Raw genomic sequence first — 21,207 nt, 5'->3', positions numbered from 1 at the left:
TTTCTCTCTCTCGTCCTCTCTCTCTCTCGTCATCTCTCTCTCTTGTTCTCTCTCTTGTCCTCTCTTTCTCTCGTCCTCTCTCTCTCTCGTCCTCTCTCTCATCCTCTCTCTCTCTTTCTCCCCCCTCTCTAGTACTCAGTTATTAAATGAAACATTCATGGCCTGTCTATTTTGATTAGTCTCAAGCATGTGAGTAAAGGCTCCAGTCCACCCTGCAGTGTAGCCCAGGTAATTCTAGTTACCCTGAATCTGATCTATGGGAAGGAAAACGGAGAGGGAGTTGTCAGGAGGACGCTAGACATTCAGATTGAAGTGTGTATATCCCTTACTGCTGTGGTAACTTCAATGCAGCACAGTACATACTGTACATGCATTAAGAATGCAGCCAAGGAACTTGAATGGAAGCTTGCAAAGAATCCCAATACTTTTACATTGGATGTGGCTTATGAGGACAGTGATCATTTGACCGTTGTTTGGTGTTTTTTGGTCTTGAGTGTTTTGTCTGGGTGCCATCTTGTTATAACTGCCTCCCTCTCAGGGGTTCTACACATTTTGTTTTACTTGTTGGCACCCCAAATTACAGCCTGTAAAACAGTTTTTTTGCATATGTTTGAAAATGTTCATTCTCAAATTACCCATGGCTCCCTTTCTCACGGTGGAAAGAAGAAAAAGTAAATTGATGGACTTTCTCTCCTGATGATGTTATTGGCCCGACACTTTTAAATGAGGTGGGAGGGAGAACATTTTGGGCTAAGTGGCAAAGGCCTAATCTACTGCACACTGTGCTGAGACAAAAAGAGCTGTTATGTGTTGGGATCATTTATACTCTCCCCCTTTGAAGTGCGTCCCAATCCCTTTCATTGTGCCCCTGAAAGATTAATTACAGAAAACCAGATCAATCAGTTAAATCCACAACAGGAAAATTATTTTTGGAAAACCAATTTTCTACTACTAGGCCTTCTATCGTTCTCTCTCGCTCTCTCTCGTTCTCTCTCTCTCTCTCTCGTTCTCTCTCTCTCTCTCTCTCTCTCTCTCTCTCTCGCTCTCTCTCTCTCTCTCTCTCTCTCTCTTGTTCTCTCTCTCTCTCTCTCTCTCTCTCGTACTGAATATCTAAAGAACAATAAAGAGGAAATAACTGGACTTCGGCATGATAAAAACGTCATGGTAGAAATAGTTTGGGGCTCTCCTTAGTTATCAATCAATGAGATGTCTTTATAACGTCCCTTTTACATCAGCAGATGTCACAAAGTGTTTATACAGAAACCCATCCTAAAACCCCAAACAGCAAGCAATGCAGATGTAGACGCACAGGGGCTAGGAAAAACTCCCTAGAAAGGTAGGAACCTAGGACAAAACCTAGAGAAGAACCAGGCTCTGAGGGGTGGCCAGTCCTCTTCTATCCACAGAGAATGTAGTCACTTTACGACCAGGCCCTAGTTTTAGGCTATTAGAGGCCAGAGTTCTTCCTGGTCAGGAAAAAGTCCTGTAGATTCCACAACCACCAACTCCATACCAAACCTCTCAGTTTGTCATTACAGCATGTCTGCCTACTGAACGTTCAGTACATGCTCTGTGTGTGTTTGTGGGCATGGAGGAATGGCTAACCAAACGTTTTAAACTTTGTAATCAGACTATGGTTTTCTCCAGTGTAATTTAGCTCCAGACAGCCCTCTCTGTGCCCGACATAGGGAGGGCTGGTGTGTTTGATGTGTTATGTCTGTTCTTTCAAACCCAGCTGGGCCTGGGTCTAAAAGTCAAGGGTGGTCAATTCTGGTCCTGGGGGGCGGAAGTAAATGTCGGCTCAAGCCCAGATTTATTAAGTCTCCTGATTAATTAATCTTTTTATTGGCCAATAGGGGGCGATGTGTGTATAATTACTCTTTGGTCAATTAATAGAAGCTCTTGTCCAGAGCCACTTAGAATAAGTGTATTGAACCACATCCTCTCTTTCTTCCTGTTCCTCCTTCTCTTCCTCTCCCTGCAGGTGACGGTGGTGCTTCAGGAGTGTGCGATGAAAATGAAAGGGCTGATGCCAGCTGAGCTGCGACAGGAGCTGGAGGACACCATCTCCTCTCTCAAGTCTCAGGTAGGAACAAGTCCTGCATGGGGCACTATACACAGGACACACAGCCTATATCTCACTCACCAAATTCAACTAATCCACATATCAACTAACTATCAAGATCTTGGTTAGTTGATTCATGTGTTAGTGACCTAGAGTTGTTGACCCCTGACCTATATGGAGTAATACAGACCGAGGTCCCTGTCCCTGGGCAATACACTCCATACATCTCACCTTATAGACCTGCTTTCCTCTTCAGTGTTTCTTCAGATACCAACTATGAACAGTTTTCCTTTGCTGCCATTTTCTTTTCTGCTTTCCTCCCTCTCCCTAAATATTGATAGAAACCATCCCAGACTGAACCCACACATAGTCTCAATGTGAGTGTCAGCATTGTTTGTTTGATTCCTTGGCTGTGACGAGGGGATATCATATGGTGGTGTAGACCAGACACCAGAGCCCATACCCATGGCTCTGGACCGGTCCACTTTGAAGCTCCCTCTCTTTCTCTAGGCTCCATCAGATCACACACAATTATTATTATCAATTACACCCCGCCTTTAACCACATTAATACTGGCGCCCGGCCACCGCGGACAGCCTCCTATTAGTTTAACTGGGCCTTCTTCTACAAGAAAACTGTGGTGGGCGGCGGGAGGAACGGGAATTTCAAATGTAAACAATAGGCCTTTTTGTGTCGGGCTGTGGTGGAGCGGGCTGAGGGAGAGGGGGGCCCCACTAACCAACCAACAACAACATTTGGAGGGGGCCCGCATTTCTAAACTCAAACTGGCCCCAACGCCTGGCTGCTTTGGATAGCTCCGGCTGGATCTCTTTCCAGTCCTGCCGCCACAAGCCTCTACCATCGGATATGTTTATACCATGTAATTCACCACCAGAACGGCCTCCTTTTCATTCAGGATGTCTTGGGTTTTGCACATTACCACGCATTATTTTACTGAAAGAAAGAGTGACTCCATGGCATCCGACCGCAGTTCCGTTTCTGCCTACTGGTGCTGTTACTCCCCTGAAAGCAGCAGCGCCGCCTCTCCAAATGAAACGCTAAATCTGTTTCTGAGGTTCCATCCAAGAGAATGGAATGTACCATTGAGTTCCAGTACAGTAGTTACACATCAATAAATATTATAACCTTTTTGTTTCAGTTGATCTAAAGAGAATGATTTTTATTTGTTGTGGAACACAGTAGTATGTACAGTGCCTATAGAAAGTCTACAGCCCCCTTCAAACTTTTCACCTTTTGTTGCCTTATAGCCTGGAGTAAAATGCATTCAAATAGTTATTTTTCTCCATTGATCTACACATCCTATCCCACAACTTCCAAGTGAAAACAATAGAAAATTGATACAAAATAAAACTGAAATATCTTGGTTGTAGACGTCTCCACTGCTTTCTAATAGCAATCCTATATTTGCTCAGGTGTAACCAGTCACCTTCAAAATCACACACCAAGTTAATTGGCCTCCACCTGTGTTAAATTGTAGTGATTCACATGATTTCAGGATCAATTCAGCTATTCCTGTAGGTTCTGGGTATAAAAAAATTCTACGGCCTGAATATCCCTTGAAGCACGGTCAAGACGATTATTAAGAAGTACAGTAGAAGGTGTATGGCACCACCAAGACCCTGCCTAAATCAGGCCGTCGCTCCAACCTGGATGACCGAGCAAGTAGGAGCCTGATCAGAGTCCAATGGCAACTTTGAAGAGCTACAGGCTTTTATGGCCAAGACTGGTCAAAGTGTTAATGTGACAACAATATCCCAAGCACTCCACAAATCTGCCATATAGGGTGGCAAGAAGGAAGCCATTATTCAAGAAAGCCCACCTGTTTTGAAGTAGGCAAAGTAGCCATGTGGCAAAACGCTTTGTGGTCTGACAAAACTCAAATTGAAGTTTTGGGCCTAAATGCAAAGCGTTATTTTTGGCACCAACCCAACAACCATCATACCCGCAAACCCATCACCCAAAGAACACCGTCCCTACTGTGAAGCTTGGTGGTGGTAGCATCATGTTATGGGGATGTTTTTCAGTGGCACTGTTCTGGAAGACTAGTCAGGATCAAGGGAAAGATGAACAGAGCAAAGTACAGAGAGATCCTCACTTTCTCACTTATCAGGATAGAAGGGGCAATGTACAGAAAAGTCCATGAGGAAAACCTTCTACCCTCTGCAAGAAAGCTGAAACTGGGATGGAAGTTCCCCTTTTCAGCATGACCTGAAGCACACAGCCAAAGCAACGGTGGAGTGATTAAGGTATAAAAAGGTAAATGTCCTTGAGTGGCCCAGTCAGAGCCCCCACCTAAATGTAATTAAAAATTGTGACACAACTTGAAGATTGCTGTCCATCAATGCTCCCAAAGGAGCTTGACAGAGCTTGAACAGTTTTATAAAGAAGAATGGTCAAATATTGCCAAATCTAGGTGTGCAAAGTTGAGACCTATCCCAACAGACTCTGCTGTAATTGCTGCCAAAGGTCCTTCACCAAGTATTAACTCAGGGGAGTGGAGACATGTCCAATTATGATATTTAAGTTTTGTATTTTTAATATATACTTTTTTCACTATAAAAAAAAATCCTTAAGTGTGGAGTATGGCGTGTAGATATACTGCCTCGTCTAACCCTTTGGAAGTTAACTCTTTCACTGTCCCCCTGAAGTAGTAGTGAACTAGCTTTACTGACCCCATGTCTTGGATTCTCATGGTTTCACTACTGTATCAAAATCCTAACCTCTCACCTATAATCTCACTCAGTCGCCTTACTCTCTAGCCCCCTACTCCCGTATGAATTACTCCCTAGCTCCCTACTCTCCTATGAATTACTCCCTAGCTCCCTACTCCCGTATGAATTACTCCCTAGCTCCCTACTCCCCTATGAATTACTCCCTAGCCCCCTACTCCCGTATTAATTACTCCCTAGCCCCCTACTCCCCTATGAATTACTCCCTAGCCCCCTACTCCCGTATGAATTACTCCCTAGCCCCCTACTCTTCTATGAATTACTCCCTAGCCCCCTACTCCCGTATTAATTACTCCCTAGCCCCCTACTCTTCTATGAATTACTCCCTAGCCCCCTACTCTTCTATGATTTACTCCCTAGCCCCCTACTCTTCTATGAATTACTCCCTAGCCCCCTACTCCCGTATTAATTACTCCCTAGCCCCCTACTCTTCTATGAATTACTCCCTAGCCCCCTACTCCCGTATTAATTACTCCCTAGCCCCCTACTCTTCTATGAATTACTCCCTAGCCCCCTACTCTTCTATAAATTACTCCCTAGCCCCCTACTCCCGTATTAATTACTCCCTAGCCCCCTACTCTTCTGTGAATTACTCCCTAGCCCCCTACTCCCCTATGAATTACTCCCTAGCCCCCTACTCCCGTATGAATTACTCCCTAGCCCCCTACTCTTCTGTGAATTACTCCCTAGCCCCCTACTCCCGTATGAATTACTCCCTAGCCCCCTACTCTTCTGTGAATTACTCCCTAGCCCCCTACTCCCGTATGAATTACTCCCTAGCCCCCTACTCTTCTGTGAATTACTCCCTAGCCCCCTACTCCCGTATGAATTACTCCCTAGCCCCCTACTCCCCTATGAATTACTCCCTAGCCCCCTACTCTTCTGTGAATTACTCCCTAGCCCCCTACTCCCGTATGAATTACTCCCTAGCCCCCTACTCTTCTGTGAATTACTCCCTAGCCCCCTACTCCCGTATGAATTACTCCCTAGCCCCCTACTCTTCTGTGAATTACTCCCTAGCCCCCTACTCCCGTATGAATTACTCCCTAGCCCCCTACTCCCGTATGAATTACTCCCTAGCCCCCTACTCCCGTATGAATTACTCCCTAGCCCCCTACTCTTCTATGAATTACTCCCTAGCCCCCTACTCTTCTGTGAATTACTCCCTAGCCCCCTACTCCCGTATTAATTACTCCCTAGCCCCCTACTCCCCTATGAATTACTCCCTAGCCCCCTACTCCCCTATGAATTACTCCCTAGACCCCTACTCCCCTATGAATTACTCCCTAGACCCCTACTCCCCTATGAATTACGCCCTAGCCCCCTACTCCCCTATGAATTACTCCCTAGCCCCCTACTCTTCTGTGAATTACTCCCTAGCCCCCTACTCCCCTATGAATTACTCCCTAGCCCCCTACTNTTACTCCCTAGCCCCCTACTCTTCTGTGAATTACTCCCTAGCCCCCTACTCCCGTATGAATTACTCCCTAGCCCCCTACTCTTCTGTGAATTACTCCCTAGCCCCCTACTCCCGTATGAATTACTCCCTAGCCCCCTACTCCCGTATGAATTACTCCCTAGCCCCCTACTCCCGTATGAATTACTCCCTAGCCCCCTACTCTTCTATGAATTACTCCCTAGCCCCCTACTCTTCTGTGAATTACTCCCTAGCCCCCTACTCCCGTATTAATTACTCCCTAGCCCCCTACTCCCCTATGAATTACTCCCTAGCCCCCTACTCCCCTATGAATTACTCCCTAGACCCCTACTCCCCTATGAATTACTCCCTAGACCCCTACTCCCCTATGAATTACGCCCTAGCCCCCTACTCCCCTATGAATTACTCCCTAGCCCCCTACTCTTCTGTGAATTACTCCCTAGCCCCCTACTCCCCTATGAATTACTCCCTAGCCCCCTACTATTCTGTGAATTACTCCCTAGCCCCCTACTCTTCTGTGAATTACTCCCTAGCCCCCTACTCCCCTATGAATTACTCCCTAGACCACTACTCCCCTATAAATTACTCCCTAGCCCCCTACTCCCCTATGAATTACTCCCTAGCCCCCTACTCCCCTATGAATTACTCCCTAGCCCCCTACTCTTCTGTGAATTACTCCCTAGCTCCCTACTCTCCTATGAATTACTCCCTAGCTCCCTACTCTCCTATGAATTACTCCCTAGCCCCCTACTCCCGTATTAATTACTCCCTAGCCCCCTACTCCCGTATGAATTACTCCCTAGCCCCCTACTCCCGTATGAATTACTCCCTAGCCCCCTACTCCCCTATGAATTACTCCCTAGCCCCCTACTCTTCTGTGAATTACTCCCTAGCCCCCTACTCCCGTATTAATTACTCCCTAGCCCCCTACTCCCCTATGAATTACTCCCTAGCCCCCTACTCCCCTATGAATTACTCCCTAGACCCCTACTCCCCTATGAATTACTCCCTAGACCCCTACTCCCCTATGAATTACGCCCTAGCCCCCTACTCCCCTATGAATTACTCCCTAGCCCCCTACTCTTCTGTGAATTACTCCCTAGCCCCCTACTCCCCTATGAATTACTCCCTAGCCCCCTACTCTTTTGTGAATTACTCCCTAGCCCCCTACTCCCCTATGAATTACTCCCTAGACCCCTACTCCCCTATGAATTACTCCCTAGCCCCCTACTCCCATATGAATTACTCCCTAGCCCCCTACTCCCCTATGAATTACTCCCTAGCCCCCTACTCCCCTATGAATTACTCCCTAGCCCCCTACTCCCCTATGAATTACTCCCTAGCCCCCTACTCCCGTATTAATTACTCCCTAGCCCCCTACTCCCATATTAATTACTCCCTAGCCCCCTACTCTTCTGTGAATTACTCCCTAGCCCCCTACTCCCCTATGAATTACTCCCTAGACCACTACTCCCCTATGAATTACTCCCTAGCCCCCTACTCCCCTATGAATTACTCCCTAGCCCCCTACTCCCCTATGAATTACTCCCTAGACCACTACTCCCCTATGAATTACTCCCTAGCCCCCTACTCCCCTATGAATTACTCCCTAGACCACTACTCCCGAATGAATTACTCCCTAGCCCCCTACTCCCCTATGAATTACTCCCTAGACCACTACTCCCCTATGAATTACTCCCTAGCCCCCTACTCCCGTATTAATTACTCCCTAGCCCCCTACTCCCCTATGAATTACTCCCTAGCCCCCATCTCCCCTATGAATTACTCCCTAGCCCCCTACTCTTCTGTGAATTACTCCCTAGCTCCCTACTCCCCTATGAATTACTCCCTAGCCCCCTACTCCCCTATGAATTACTCCCTAGCCCCCTCCTCCCGTATTAATTACTCCCTAGCCCCCTACTCCCCTATTAATTACTCCCTAGCCCCCTACTCTTCTGTAAATTACTCCCTAGCCCCCTACTCCCCTATGAATTACTCCCTAGACCACTACTCCCGAATGAATTACTCCCTAGCCCCCTACTCCCCTATGAATTACTCCCTAGACCACTACTCCCCTATGAATTACTCCCTAGCCCCCTACTCCCGTATTAATTACTCCCTAGCCCCCTACTCCCCTATGAATTACTCCCTAGCCCCCTACTCCCCTATGAATTACTCCCTAGCCCCCTACTCTTCTGTGAATTACTCCCTAGCTCCCTACTCCCCTATGAATTACTCCCTAGCCCCCTACTCCCCTATGAATTACTCCCTAGCCCCCTACTCTTCTGTGAATTACTCCCTAGCCCCCTACTCCCCTATAAATTACTCCCTAGCCCCCTACTCCCCTATGAATTACTCCCTAGCCCCCTACTCCCCTATGAATTACTCCCTAGCCCCCTACTCCCCTATGAATTACTCCCTAGCCCCCTACTCTTCTGTGAATTACTCCCTAGCTCCCTACTCCCCTATGAATTACTCCCTAGCCCCCTACTCCCGTATGAATTACTCCCTAGCCCCCTACTCTTCTGTGAATTACTCCCTAGCCCCATACTCCCCTATAAATTACTCCCTAGCCCCCTACTCCCCTATGAATTGCTCTCTTCAACCTCTACTCCCCCCTACTCTCCAATGCTTGCCCCCTATTGCCTTAACCCTTTTCCCCTTTTCTATCTCAACCCCTTCTCTATCACTCTACTCCTATACCCTCTTACTGAGCACCTACTGTGTGTGTTGACCCCTTGCTCTGTGTTGGCTGCAGGTGAACTTCCTCCAGAAGAGAGCTTCTGTGTTACAGGAGGACCTGGATGCCTGTCACAGCAGGAGGTAAATCTTCTGTAACGTGACTGTGATCGAAAGGCCTGGCGGTGGAAGCCTTTGATGTCTCGTCCATCCATCATGCTGTCAGAGACACTGGATGTGTTTATGGAAAGCATCTATACATACCCTGTGATGAGAGTGGCCATTCAAATAGTCTGCTGCTCCCACCTGGGACGATGCTGTGATCTATCTGGGTGAACATAGGAGGCGTCGGAGTCACTCAAATTACACCACCCAAACCCAACTCAGTCATTTCATCTACTACATTGATTTGACAGGGACAATGCACATCAATCAATATTTCTGTAAATGTGCTAGATTTTCCATCTGTAGTCCCGGGCAGGTAGTCAAAACTGAATCTTCTCTATCCTCTTTGGCTAATAAAATAGACTGTTGAGAGATGTGAAGTTCATGAAACATGACATGTGCTTAAACAACCCTCTCTTTTCTCTCCCGTCCTAAACCCCTCCCCTCACCCAATCTAGGTAACCATGGACTGTTCTTCCCTTGGCCACGCCCATTATCCGGACATGAAGAATAAAACAGTCTATCAGATGTGAGAATCATCGCCACAGTTACCAGGCATCACACATCTGTCATGCCATGGGTGCACCAATCAGTTGTGCCAGTTATGTTGGCCACACCCACACTGTTTTTAACCACTATGGATTTGTACATATTTATTCACTGTCAGATTTTTTTCACATTCCCCGGTGGAAATCAATAATTTTGCATAACTTTTTGTGGATGTTTAATGTGCGTACTATCCATACATACACTATATATACAAAAGTATGTGGACACCCATTTAAATGAGTGGATTCAGCTATTTCAGCCACACCCGTTGCTGGCAGGTGTATCAACTCTAGCACCCATCCATGCAATCTCCATAGAGAGACATTGACAGTAGAATGGCCTGACTAAAGAGCTCAGTGACGTTCAACAATTCAGTTTGTCAGATCTCTGCCCTGTTAGAGCTGCCCTGGTCAACTGTAAGGGATGTTATTGTGAAGTGGAAAGATCTAGGTGCAACAACTGCTCAGCCACAAAGTGGTCGGCCACACAAGCTCCCACAACGGGACCGCCGAGTGATGAAGTGCGTTGAATGTCCGTTGGGAGCTTCATGAAATAAGTTTCCATGGTCGAGCAGCTACACACAAGATCACCATGCGCAATGCCAAGCGTCGGTTGGAGTGGTGTAAAGCTCGCCGTCATTGGACTCTGGAGCAGTGGAAACGCGTTCTCTGCAGTGATTAATCACGCGTCACCATCTTGCAGTCCGATGGACAAATTTGGTTTGGCGGTTGCCAGGAGAACGCTACCTGCCCCAATGCATAGTGCCAACTGTAAAGTTTGGTGGAGGAGGAATAATGGTCTGGGGCTGTTTTTCATGGTTCAGGCTCCTTAGTTCCAGTGAAGGGAAAACTTAATGCTACAGCATACAATGACATTCTAGACTATTCTGTGCTTCCAATTTTGTGGCAACCATTTGGTGAAGACCCTTTCCAGTTTCAGCATGACAATGCCCCTGTGCACAAAGCGAGGTCCATACAGAAATGGTTTGTTGACATCGGTGTGGAAGAACTTGACTGACCTGCACAGAGCCCTGACCTCAACCACATCAAACACCTTTGGGATGAATTGGAACACTGACTGCGAGCCAGACCTAATCGCCAAACATCAGTGCCCGACCTCACTAATGCTCTTGTGGCTGAATGGAAGCAAGTCCCCACAGCAATGTTCCAACATCGAGTGGAAAGCCTTACCAGAAGACTGGAGGCTGTTGTAGCAGCAAAGGGAGGACCAACTCCATAACTCCATATTAATTCCCAGGATTTTGGAATGAGATGTTCGACGAGCAGGTGTCCACATACTTTTGGTCATGTAGTGTATGTTGTTTTTTGTGATTCCATACTTCAAAATCAAGTTTTATACCGAATGTACATACCGAATGCATTGTTTTATTAAAGACATGTTTTCATCATATTAATTTGTTTGATTGTCAATGAACACATAATTTCTCATCTTAACAGTGTTTGATCCCATATGTAATAAAAATATTGTATTCTTTTTGAGTTGACACATAACCTCAGCTTGCATGCCAGAGACCTTGAATCTTCATTGCTCCCATTGGAGCGTGGCAGCCATTTTCTATTCTGAACAGTAGTTCTGTTGTATTGGGGGTTCGTGGTTGGTGCAGATAGAGACCTCTGGTAGTAATGGTGGAACATCCAGCCAAACAGAACAGTAGTTTAGTAGTGTTTCTGATTCCACAGTAGCATGACATGACTCTGGCTTATACCATTGTCTCCACTGGAAACCCATGATGACCTCAGACGTTCCTGTCCATTAGCAGTCCCCCCTAATCAAATCAAATAACACAATGGTTTTGAATAACAGGAAAACAACTAGTACTATTACTACTTTTCAAACTCCCGTCACAAGTTGATGCTTCAAGTTTTAAGAATAAGGACTGTGCAAGCGCAATATTTTGTGAACAGACACAGCATAAACATTCCTACTGCATAGCGGGTTTGATTGAATTCCAGGCCACGTCTCAGATGCCTGCAGAGCGAGGCTGGTGAAGATGATAACGTGTGTGTGTTTAAGGAGAGGCCTGTATAGTTTACTACTCTTATTACCTATCATATTATGCTGGACAAGGAGGAATGCATGGGTTTCAATGCTGGCCGGTTCAAGAGAATCCTCATTTCCTGGAAGAAGACGGGTTAGGTTTGAGGCATTATTATGATGTTCCAAAACAGCAGATTTCATTTCAAACAAGCCCTGCGTCCCCATTAGCATTGGAATTGCTTTTCTTGTACGCGTGCTGTTGCGCACTTCCTCAAATCCCCATTGTCCGTGACCTGCTCTACGGTTTCCAAGCATAACACTACACCACTCCGTATTTATTTGATGTGCTGATTCTTCTGCCTGGGCAGAGAGAGACTTTCACACCGACAGGAACAGGAATTTAGTCTTTGGGCACCAAGCCTTTGTAGAGTATGTTATTTGTGGAAGGAGAGCACGGAGGACTCTCATTCCACAACAGTTGCATCCTAAGACAGTACTAGGACCCCTGGGGGTACTTGGCCTATCCACAGGGTGTACTTGAGAAGACTCATTCGACCTTTGGCTTATTGGTAAAATGCACATGAAGTGTACTTCAGGGGTGCTCCAGGCAGAGCAAATTCAGTTGGTGTACAGTAACAAAAGGTTGGGAACCACTGTCCTAAGAGAACATGTGTGACCCTTCTGTATGAGATGTGCTAGCAGAGAAGCTGGTGTTGATGGGTGGTTGGAGGTTAGGGGTGTGTTTGGGAAGAATGGAGTCAATGGTTTTGGATGTGAAGGTGTGTATTTAGGATGTCTGAATGGGCTCAGCTTTAGGGTGTGTGTGTGTTCATCACTACAGACTCTGGTTCGATTCCAGACTGTATCACAACCGCCCGTGATTGGGAACCCCATAGGGCAGCGCACAATTGGCCCAGCGTCGTCCGGGTTAGGGTTTGGCCGGGGTAGGCCGTCATTGTAAATAAGAATTTGTACTTAACTGACTCGCCTAGTTAAATAAAGGTTAAATGAAAAAGAACTCAGGCTTTGCATGAGGCCCAGGCTGGAGCATTGGAGCTAAAGGTCAGAGGAGGAAGTGACCCCAGATTCACTCATTTACATTTAGGATGCATCTCAATAGTCTAAAGTAACTTTCATCTACATTGATGTGAATGGACTAGACAGGTGTCAAATTCCTGATAGACATTCCACCATATTATCTTATGTCATACTGTGTTCCAACAAGTCACTTCAGACTGTTGAGATGCCAAGAATGTACTCCTTTATATCTGTCTGTACATAAAAGAACTGAGAGTACCTTTATGTCACTTCTTCCACACAGCCAACCCAACTGCATAGATCAAAGGTCTTCCTCCTCTCCTCCCTCCTCTCTGTGTTATCTCCCCATCAGAGACAGAGTGCCGACACCGTGATATCATAAAAGGGAGACGGATGTTCCACTGTCCCAGAGTTCTGTATCCCTCCGCCTGGTGGCACAGAACCAAAGCACACCCAGGCTATCCCAAAGAAAGTGTGTGCTGGGGATTGTTAGTTCCAAATCCATGAAGCACAAATGTCTTGAGTGATTTTTGTTTTGGGACATGGTCTCTGTGATGGAGAAAGGTCATAGGGGTACTGTTTAGGGAATTGTAAGGTGATCTGAGGTTGAGTTGTCTTGCTGTCCTGCTAGTATAGTTTGTGGGTTATGCATGGTGATGTGTGGAAGCCTACTGTCTCTGCTCTCTTCTGTATTGACACCTCTGATTGTGTGTGTGTGTGTGTGTGTGTGTGTGTGTGTGTGTGTGTGTGTGTGTGTGTGTGTGTGTGTGTGTGTGTGTGTGTGTGTGTGTGTGTGTGTGTGTGTGTGTGTGTGTGTGTGTGTGTGTGTGTGAACACGCTAGTAAAGTCAGTGGATCTTTTTATAGAGTTGTTTTCTGACTTAGTCCCCAGGAGACGTGTGTTTGGCTGCTCCACTCTACACAAACTGCCTGCATAAATAACCCTGTTTATCACTACTGCATCTCCTCACACACACAGCAGTGTCTCCTCACTCTTTATCTCCTCACTATTTATTTATTCTGTGTTTCCCGTCATGTTTTTTCTCTACTCCTAGAGGTTCTAGAGGTTGATATGGCGATGATCGCTGATCTTGACGGCAAACAGTGTTGCTAGTTTTTTCCAGGCCGTCACTCAACTCCTGAGTCGTCCCTGAGTTGCAGTGATGCTGATACGGTAGCCACTTGAGAGGCCCACACACACACACAAGGCCGGGGATGGCTGTTAGACACTGGGATAGATAGCAGCTAGTTGTGGTGTCAATCTGAGTGAATGTGTGTGATTGCAGGATGGAGTTTTGTCAGTGCTGATAGTATAAGGTGAAGAGAGGCCCAGAACAGAACACTGTGCAGGGCGCTAGTATACTTCCTCTCTAATCCACCCTGTTCAACTCAACTCCACCCAAGCCAGACCTGAACAGAAAGGTTCCAGTCAAGTCTTGGGTTGAGATGTCTGATTATCAGTCACATACGCTTGTAGAGATCTGTCTTTCTCTCTGTCTCTCTCTCTTTCTCGCTCTTTTCTTTTTCTCTGTATCTCTCTTTCTCCCTCTCTGTACCGATCTCTGTATGTCTCTATCTCTCTCTTCCTCCCTCCTCCCTTTCTCTGTCTAGAACATTGACCCATTGTCTTACCCTCCAGCAATACACTTGGTATGAACTTAAAATGTATCTCAAAACGCTTATCATATATTTATAGACACACCCCATCACCACATTTTATCAGCCCAGGCAGTCTACGACTAGGCATGGCTAGTACATATTTTAAACAAGTCATTCATTTGTGTAGTAATGTTTTGAAATACATTAGCTAGAATGATACTGAATATGAGCGTATAGGTATAAAAGTCTACGCCTAGTATGAGACTTTAAACTAAAGCCTTGGTGGCCTGTCCCCTCACAGCCTTCAGGCCGTTAAACTAAAACCATGGTGGCCTGTACCCTCTCAACCTTCAGGCCGTTAAACTAAAGCCTTGGTGGCCTGTCCCCTGTCAACCTTCAGGCCCTTAAACTAAAGCCTTGGTGGCCTGTCCCCTGTCAACCTTCAGGCCCTTAAACTAAAGCCTTGGTGGCCTGTACCCTCTCAACCTTCAGGCCGTTAAACTAAAGCCTTGGTGGCCTGTCCCCTTTCAACCTTCAGGCCCTTAAACTAAAGCCTTGGTGGCATGTCCCCTTTCAACCTTCAGGCCCTTAAACTAAAGCCTTGGTGGCTTGTCCCTTCTCAACCTTCAGGCCCTTAAACTAAAGCCTTGGTGGCCTGTCCCCTCTCAACCTCCAGGCCCTTAAACTAAAGCCTTGGTGGCCTGTCCCCTCACAGCCTTCAGGCCATTAAACTAAAGCCTTGGTCCCCTGTCAACCTTCAGGCCCTTAAACTAAAGCCTTGGTGGCCTGTCCCCTGTCAACCTTCAGGCCCTTAAACTAAAGCCTTGGTGGCCTGTCCCCTCTCAACCTCCAGGCCCTTATTTGGTGGCCTGTCCCCTGTCAACCTTCAGGCCGTTTAACTAAAGCCTTGGTCCCCTGTCAACCTTCAGTCCCTTAAACTAAAGCCTTGGTGGCTTGTCCCCTTTCAACCTTCAGGCCGTTAAACTAAAGCCTTGGTGGCCTGTCCCCTCTCAACCTTCAGGCCGTTAAACTGAAGCCTTGGTGGCCTGTCCCCTGTCAACCTTCAGGCCCTTAAACTAAAGCCTTGGTGGCCTGTCCCCTGTCAACCTTCAGGCCGTTAAACTAAAGCCTTGGTCCCCTGTCAACCTTCAGGCCGTTAAACTAAAGCCTTGGTGGCCTGTCCCCTGTCAACCTTCAGGCCCTTAAACTAAAGCCTTGGTGGCCTGTCCCCTGTCAACCTTCAGGCCGTTGAACTAAAGCCTTGGTCCCCTGTCAACCTTCAGGCCCTTAAACTAAAGCCTTGGTGGCCTGTCCCCTCTCAACCTTCAGGCCGTTAAACTAAAGCCTTGGTGGCCTGTCCCCTCTCAACCTTCAGGCCCTTAAACTAAAGCCTTGGTGGCCTGTCCCTTCTCAACCTTCAGGCCGTTAAACTAAAGCCTTGGTGGTCTGTCACCTGTCAACCTTCAGGCCGTTAAACTAAAGCCTTGGTGGCCTGTCCCCTGTCAACCTTCAGGCCCTTAAACTAAAGCCTTGGTGGCCTGTCCCCTCTCAACCTTCAGGCCGTTAAACTAAAGCCTTGGTGGCCTGTCCCCTGTCAACCTCCAGGCCCTTAAACTAAAGCCTTGGTGGCCTGTCCCCTGTCAACCTTCAGGCCGTTAAACTAAAGCCTTGGTCCCCTGTCAACCTTCAGGCCCTTAAACTAAAGCCTTGGTGGCCTGTCCCCTCTCAACCTTCAGGCCGTTAAACTAAAGCCTTGGTGGCCTGTCCCCTGTCAACCCCTGAGGTTGTGTGTCCACATCAGACTATGGTCCACCATCACCATGGGGATAATCCTGATGATGCTCCTGACCACGGTAGTGGAGAAACAGGAAGCAGAAAGTGGATCTATCTGAGAGGTAGCCACTAGATGATCATGTTAGAAAGAACAAAATGGGGACTTTGTTCATATTCCAATGCACGTTTGTTTAGAGATAGAGATATACTTAGAGTCAGGGTTAAGGTTCGTGGTTAAAATCAGATAGGTAGTCACAGCGTTCCATACTTCTGCCCTTTCTCGCAGGCCAGATATGGATGTCTATCTGTGACCAACCACACACTTCACTGTAGTGAACACCTCAGGAAGTGCCGTAGGCCTACGTTCTGTCCTGACCAGCATGGCCAGATAGTGACGTCCTCTCTGAAACGGGTGTCCATCAGCCCTCAACCCCAGAAAGGCGGTCAGAAAGAGAAAGGCAGTAAGAGGAAATTCAAGTTATTAGAGAGGAGAGCTTCATGGCCAAATGGGATTTGACTGTGCATCCCACATTGTTTCTATACATTGGTAGACTTAAAAGCCATGCGCAAAATGGGATTAAAACTGGGGGGGAAAAAAAACAAATAACCTTCAATAATAACCACTCTCTTTTTCTCGAGGCCTACTTCTCTTCTTTCATCTCCCCCTATCTATTTCATTCTCTCTTTTCATTCTCTTCATCCTCCTCTCTTTCATGATCTCTTCCCTCTCTCTCTCCCTCCTCTACCCAGCCTCAACATTTATCACACAGTCACTCCTCATCAGAATGCACCGGTTGCTGTTGAACTCCTGTACTCCCACACTACTGCTGCCGCTGTGCCGCCACAATCCTTCAGAGGCTATTTGGGGTTGAAATTAAAGTTATTTTCCTCAAATTGAACCTTTTAACAAGACACCCTCTTTCCTCCTCCTCCTCCTCCCTTCCAAACAGCCCCATAACAAGCTGTTGAATTGTTGCCCTTCTTTAGCTCACTCTAAGGGTATTAGGCACCATGTCCAACTTCAAAGCCTCTCTTAACTCCACACTTTAATTGTCTGCTCTCCCGGCTCTCTCACAGCATGCCATCTGATTCTGCTAACAACTGCACTTCTCCTTCTCCTCCTTTCGTTCCATCTCTTTTTCCCCTCTTCCCCTCCTCTCCTCTGTCCCCCTGTTGTCCAATCCTTCCATCTCTTCTTCCCTTTCTCTGCCCCCCTGTTGCTGTTGTCCGTTCCTTCCATCTCCTCTCACCCCATGTCATCCTCTCTTTCGTTCCCCATCTCCTCTCATCGGCCCCTGGCTCCTTTAAAGGCATTGTCCCCTTGTTGTCACCTCCTTAAAGGAGGGAGACACCATTTCCTCTTTGGAGTTGTGTTGCCTCTGGTGTGTACACACCAAACAAATTAGAAACAGTAAACCCATGTCCTCTCAATTCAATTCTCTGCCTCTCTCTCACTCCACCCCCACTCCCCCACCTTCTCTCCAAACGGACATTCACACTTACTTGTACTCACGGGACCTCGTTGATAATTGCCATAAGCCTCCCTCTTGGTTTCATTTTCCATTGTCCTCCCCCAAATTCTTGGGTCTGGCTTGAGATAAAGGGATGATGACTTCAAAGGGAGCTGCTAAGAGTTTAACCCCGAGCTGAAAAGGAGCAGCAGACAATAGGATAATTGAGAGCAGTTACTGATCACAGGGCTACAGCACTGAGAGGAGAAGGCAACTAGCACACACACACACAGTGACACACTTTCACACTGATTTCCACACTCCGACACTCTCACACACTCATACTCACAGATGTTCACTCTCGCACACACTCACACAAACAATCTCACATACACACACACATTCTCACACACATGCTCACACACACAATCTTACATACACATACACACACATTCTCACACACATGCTCACACACACACTCTCACACACAATCTCACATACACATACACACACATTCTCACACACATGCTCACACACACACTCTCTCTCGCTGTTAAGTGTGGAGTTTACAACAGCAGCTGAGATGGCCGGTAGCTAGCATGGGGAGGACAGGTCAGAGCTGTTCAGGATACAATATACCCCCAGCCATAAAAGCAGCAAAACATCAGGGGTAGCTAACCCTGTCCTGCTCCTCCTCCCTGTTATGTATCGTTTTATAGGGCCAGGGCAGAAGAGGGGTCACTAGGGCCAGGGCAGAATAGGGGTCACTAGGGCCAGGGCAGCTCTGTTCCAGGTCAGAATAGAGGTCAGGCTCAGTAGGGCCTGAAGGTGTAGACTGAGGTGTCCTCGAAGGGGGCCTTGCCATATCAAAGGCCCTGAGTGGGACCCGGGGGCCCATCTGGCTCCTGGCAGCAGCAGGAGGTAGGAGGTATAGGGGCTATTTCCATGGGGATGGGGTTTTATCTCTGTGCGTTTACTGTCAGAGGTTAGGTTACCCCCCCCCCCCCCCCCCCCCCCCACCGTTACACCACCAATGGTAAACAAAGGGCTATGGTGTTGGGTTAATGTTCTATGAGTGAGAAGGGATAGATAGAACATCAGCACAGCCAATGGCTTTGAGATGGAGCTGCATGGATATCCCAATAAACACTGACCTAGTCAGTCATTTTGTTCAAAGACTAGTTTACAGCGTACTTAGTTGCTCTACTAATCACTGTATGGAGTCCCAGAGGGGACAAACAAGGCAGTCTTATAAAGTAACATCCAGATGTCCTTGAAACCACTGTCTGCCACAGACAAAACAGGCCCCACAGCTGCTTGCGCCAGTCAATGAGCGCATTATGGGTAGAATGGCTGGGTTGTCTACTACGATCCTTCTCTCCATCCCATCACATACTCCTCCTCCTCCCCCCTTTTTGTGGTGTATAAAGCCGGGCATTGATATCATTGATATAAAAGGTAGCTTCGTGTGCCAGGGTTGTAGAGCAAATGGGACATTAATAGAAAGGAGATGATTGATAAAAAGGAGAAGAGAGGCTGAATGCTAAATCAAACATAGTGGTTGTACTCTGCGGTCCACTCTATCCATATGATATAGCCTAGCTATTAATCCTACATTGAACAAAATATTTCTCTAGTGTGAGATCAACATAAACGTTTTATACAGACGTATTTTCAAGCTGTAAACCATGGAGTAAAACACTCATATTTTTCAGTTATGATTGGGTAAGGCAGTTGTTCTAAGCTCATGAGACATTAAGAAATGATATTTAAGCAATAAAGCCAGAGGAGATATACCACGGCTAAGGACTGTTCTTAAGCACGACGCAATGCGGAGTGCCTGGATATTGGCCATAGATCAGAAACCCCCGAGGTGCCTTATTGCTATTATGAACTGGTTACCAACAATACATTAGCGCAGTAAAAATAAATGTTTTGTCTTACCTGTGGTATATGGTCTGATATACCACGGCTGTCAGCCAATCAGCACTCAGGGCTCGAACCACACAGTTTATAATCTTCAATGACCAATGGGTTATATTATATTGTTAATTGAAATGAACATAGAATAGCAGTAACTATTGCAAATTGCACCTTTAATAACCCATGTGTATACCATACCTTTACCCAACCTGGCCACTTGAAGGAGCTGTGGAAAATGTGCTGCTGAGATGTATATCATACATGCATTTCTACTCCACATGGCATCTATGGATTGTCGTTTTTATTTGATCATTTGGCATTTTAGAATTACCCTGGGGAAATTGTATACCAGATTAGATAGCCAACACAACGTTGTCTTTTGCGCATCCCAAAGATAGAAATGGGTTAATCAGGAAACTATTCGAGTCTTTAAAAGAAAAGAGGCCTGTGTCTTTAAAGTTTATGTAGCAACAGAGGGATTGCAGGGATAATGCTATTGGGGCGGCAGATCTGTTACTTCTGACGTTCCAAAGCCTCAGGGAGTTGGCTCAAGATTTCTTGTCTTTGATAAGGTCCTAGAAACTTTGTTGTAACTTTGTGATCTGTAAAATCGCCAGTAAAAATTATTAGGATGTTTTTCGTCTTCTTTACGCGGCCATCAATTCACCAGCCTCTGAAAACATGAAAAGATAAAGGATGAATATGTGTCGGTGAATTTGAATGTGCTGTGTTCTTTTTGAAAGGGAAAGGGGGAGTATTGTTTTCTATGTAGCTTCCGGGACTAGGCTGTCGGTTCCTTACTTTGAAGTGCGCTGTTTTACCCTGAGCCCAGAACGTATTGGAATAGCCTACAGGAGAGACCTACGGTATGGCATGGCAGCTTGAAACATTTGCAAAGAAAAGGGGGAAACTAAGCAGTATTTTTTTCCCCCTGGAAAACTACATTTTTCTTTCTGCAACTAACACGAAACAAATCGGACTGTAAAGGGGTCTGTCGTGGAATCGACTATTGTGGATTATTTTTCTGTGGATAAAAAAACGGATACTTTTGGAAGACCGAACTCGTGGATCGATGGTAAGTTACAAGAGTGTGTTCCTCGCGCTGGCCCCATTGGAGTTCCTTTGATGTTCTGTTGACTTTCTTTGAAGTAATGTGGCTGTATGCAATTAACTTAGTTTGCTGGATACAGAGCTCAAACAACTATCACTTGGTGTGTTGTGCGATTATTTTTCGTTGTGATAAGTATTTGGGCACTTTATCTAAACTTTGATACGCTTTTTAGAGGACTATTCATCACGATATAAGTATTTAGAATTCCTCCCCCCATGAGATCTAAATACTTTTCTGTGTGGTTGGATGAAGCAATGTAGCTTATTTTACCCACTAAAGATACAAGAGTGTTATGGAATTAGGTATTTGCACATTTATATTATTTCTGGTGCAGAATATAAACGGCGATGTAGGCTAATGAGGATCTCGATTCGGCTGTTTTATTTCGGTGGCTGGATTCAGGCGATTTATTCGCTTTCGCCGCAAAGTAATTGTTACAAATTCGAAAGGTGATATTGTTGCAGCTTCTGATCAGCCATCGGTAGTCGGCTCTGCTTCCATGTCTATAGCCTGTTTCTCGTGGAACATAGCTTGTTTCTCGGAGGCCTTTTAAAAATGTTTTTATCAATTTGTGGTTCATGATGTTGGTAGAACAGAAATCAGAGAACTATCATTTTGTAGCTTGGTTAGCCTACTTCAAAAGGCAAGTTCAGTTCCATATCAACGCTT

General features: G+C 46.3%; 2 protein-coding genes across 3 annotated transcripts in view; both read left to right on the top strand.

Moving 5' to 3' along the window:
- LOC129832826 (centrosomal protein of 112 kDa-like) overlaps positions 1-11,056 on the top strand; it is a 62,972-nt gene extending 51,916 nt beyond the window's left edge. The window contains exons 4-6 of the mRNA XM_055896860.1: positions 1,985-2,086; positions 9,012-9,076; positions 9,556-11,056. Of these exons, the coding sequence (XP_055752835.1) occupies positions 1,985-2,086; positions 9,012-9,076; positions 9,556-9,559 (171 nt within the window). The 3' untranslated portion in view covers positions 9,560-11,056. The remainder of the gene's footprint in view (positions 1-1,984; positions 2,087-9,011; positions 9,077-9,555) is intronic.
- The window catches only part of LOC129832825 (axin-2-like), a 34,179-nt gene continuing 22,521 nt past the window's right edge, over positions 9,550-21,207 (top strand). Inside the window, exon 1 of one of the 2 annotated variants that reach the window (XM_055896859.1) lies at positions 9,550-9,626. The gene's annotated coding sequence lies outside the window, so the exon portion shown is untranslated. Of the gene's footprint in view, positions 9,627-18,544; positions 20,503-21,207 lie in introns of those variants that run through there. The other variant, XM_055896858.1, reaches the window with a different exon arrangement.

The sequence above is a fragment of the Salvelinus fontinalis genome, chromosome 34, assembly GCF_029448725.1.
Source record: "Salvelinus fontinalis isolate EN_2023a chromosome 34, ASM2944872v1, whole genome shotgun sequence".
Lineage (NCBI taxonomy): Eukaryota > Metazoa > Chordata > Actinopteri > Salmoniformes > Salmonidae > Salvelinus > Salvelinus fontinalis.
Note: the sequence above shows the minus strand (reverse complement) of the source record. Positions and strands in the feature narration are given on the sequence as shown.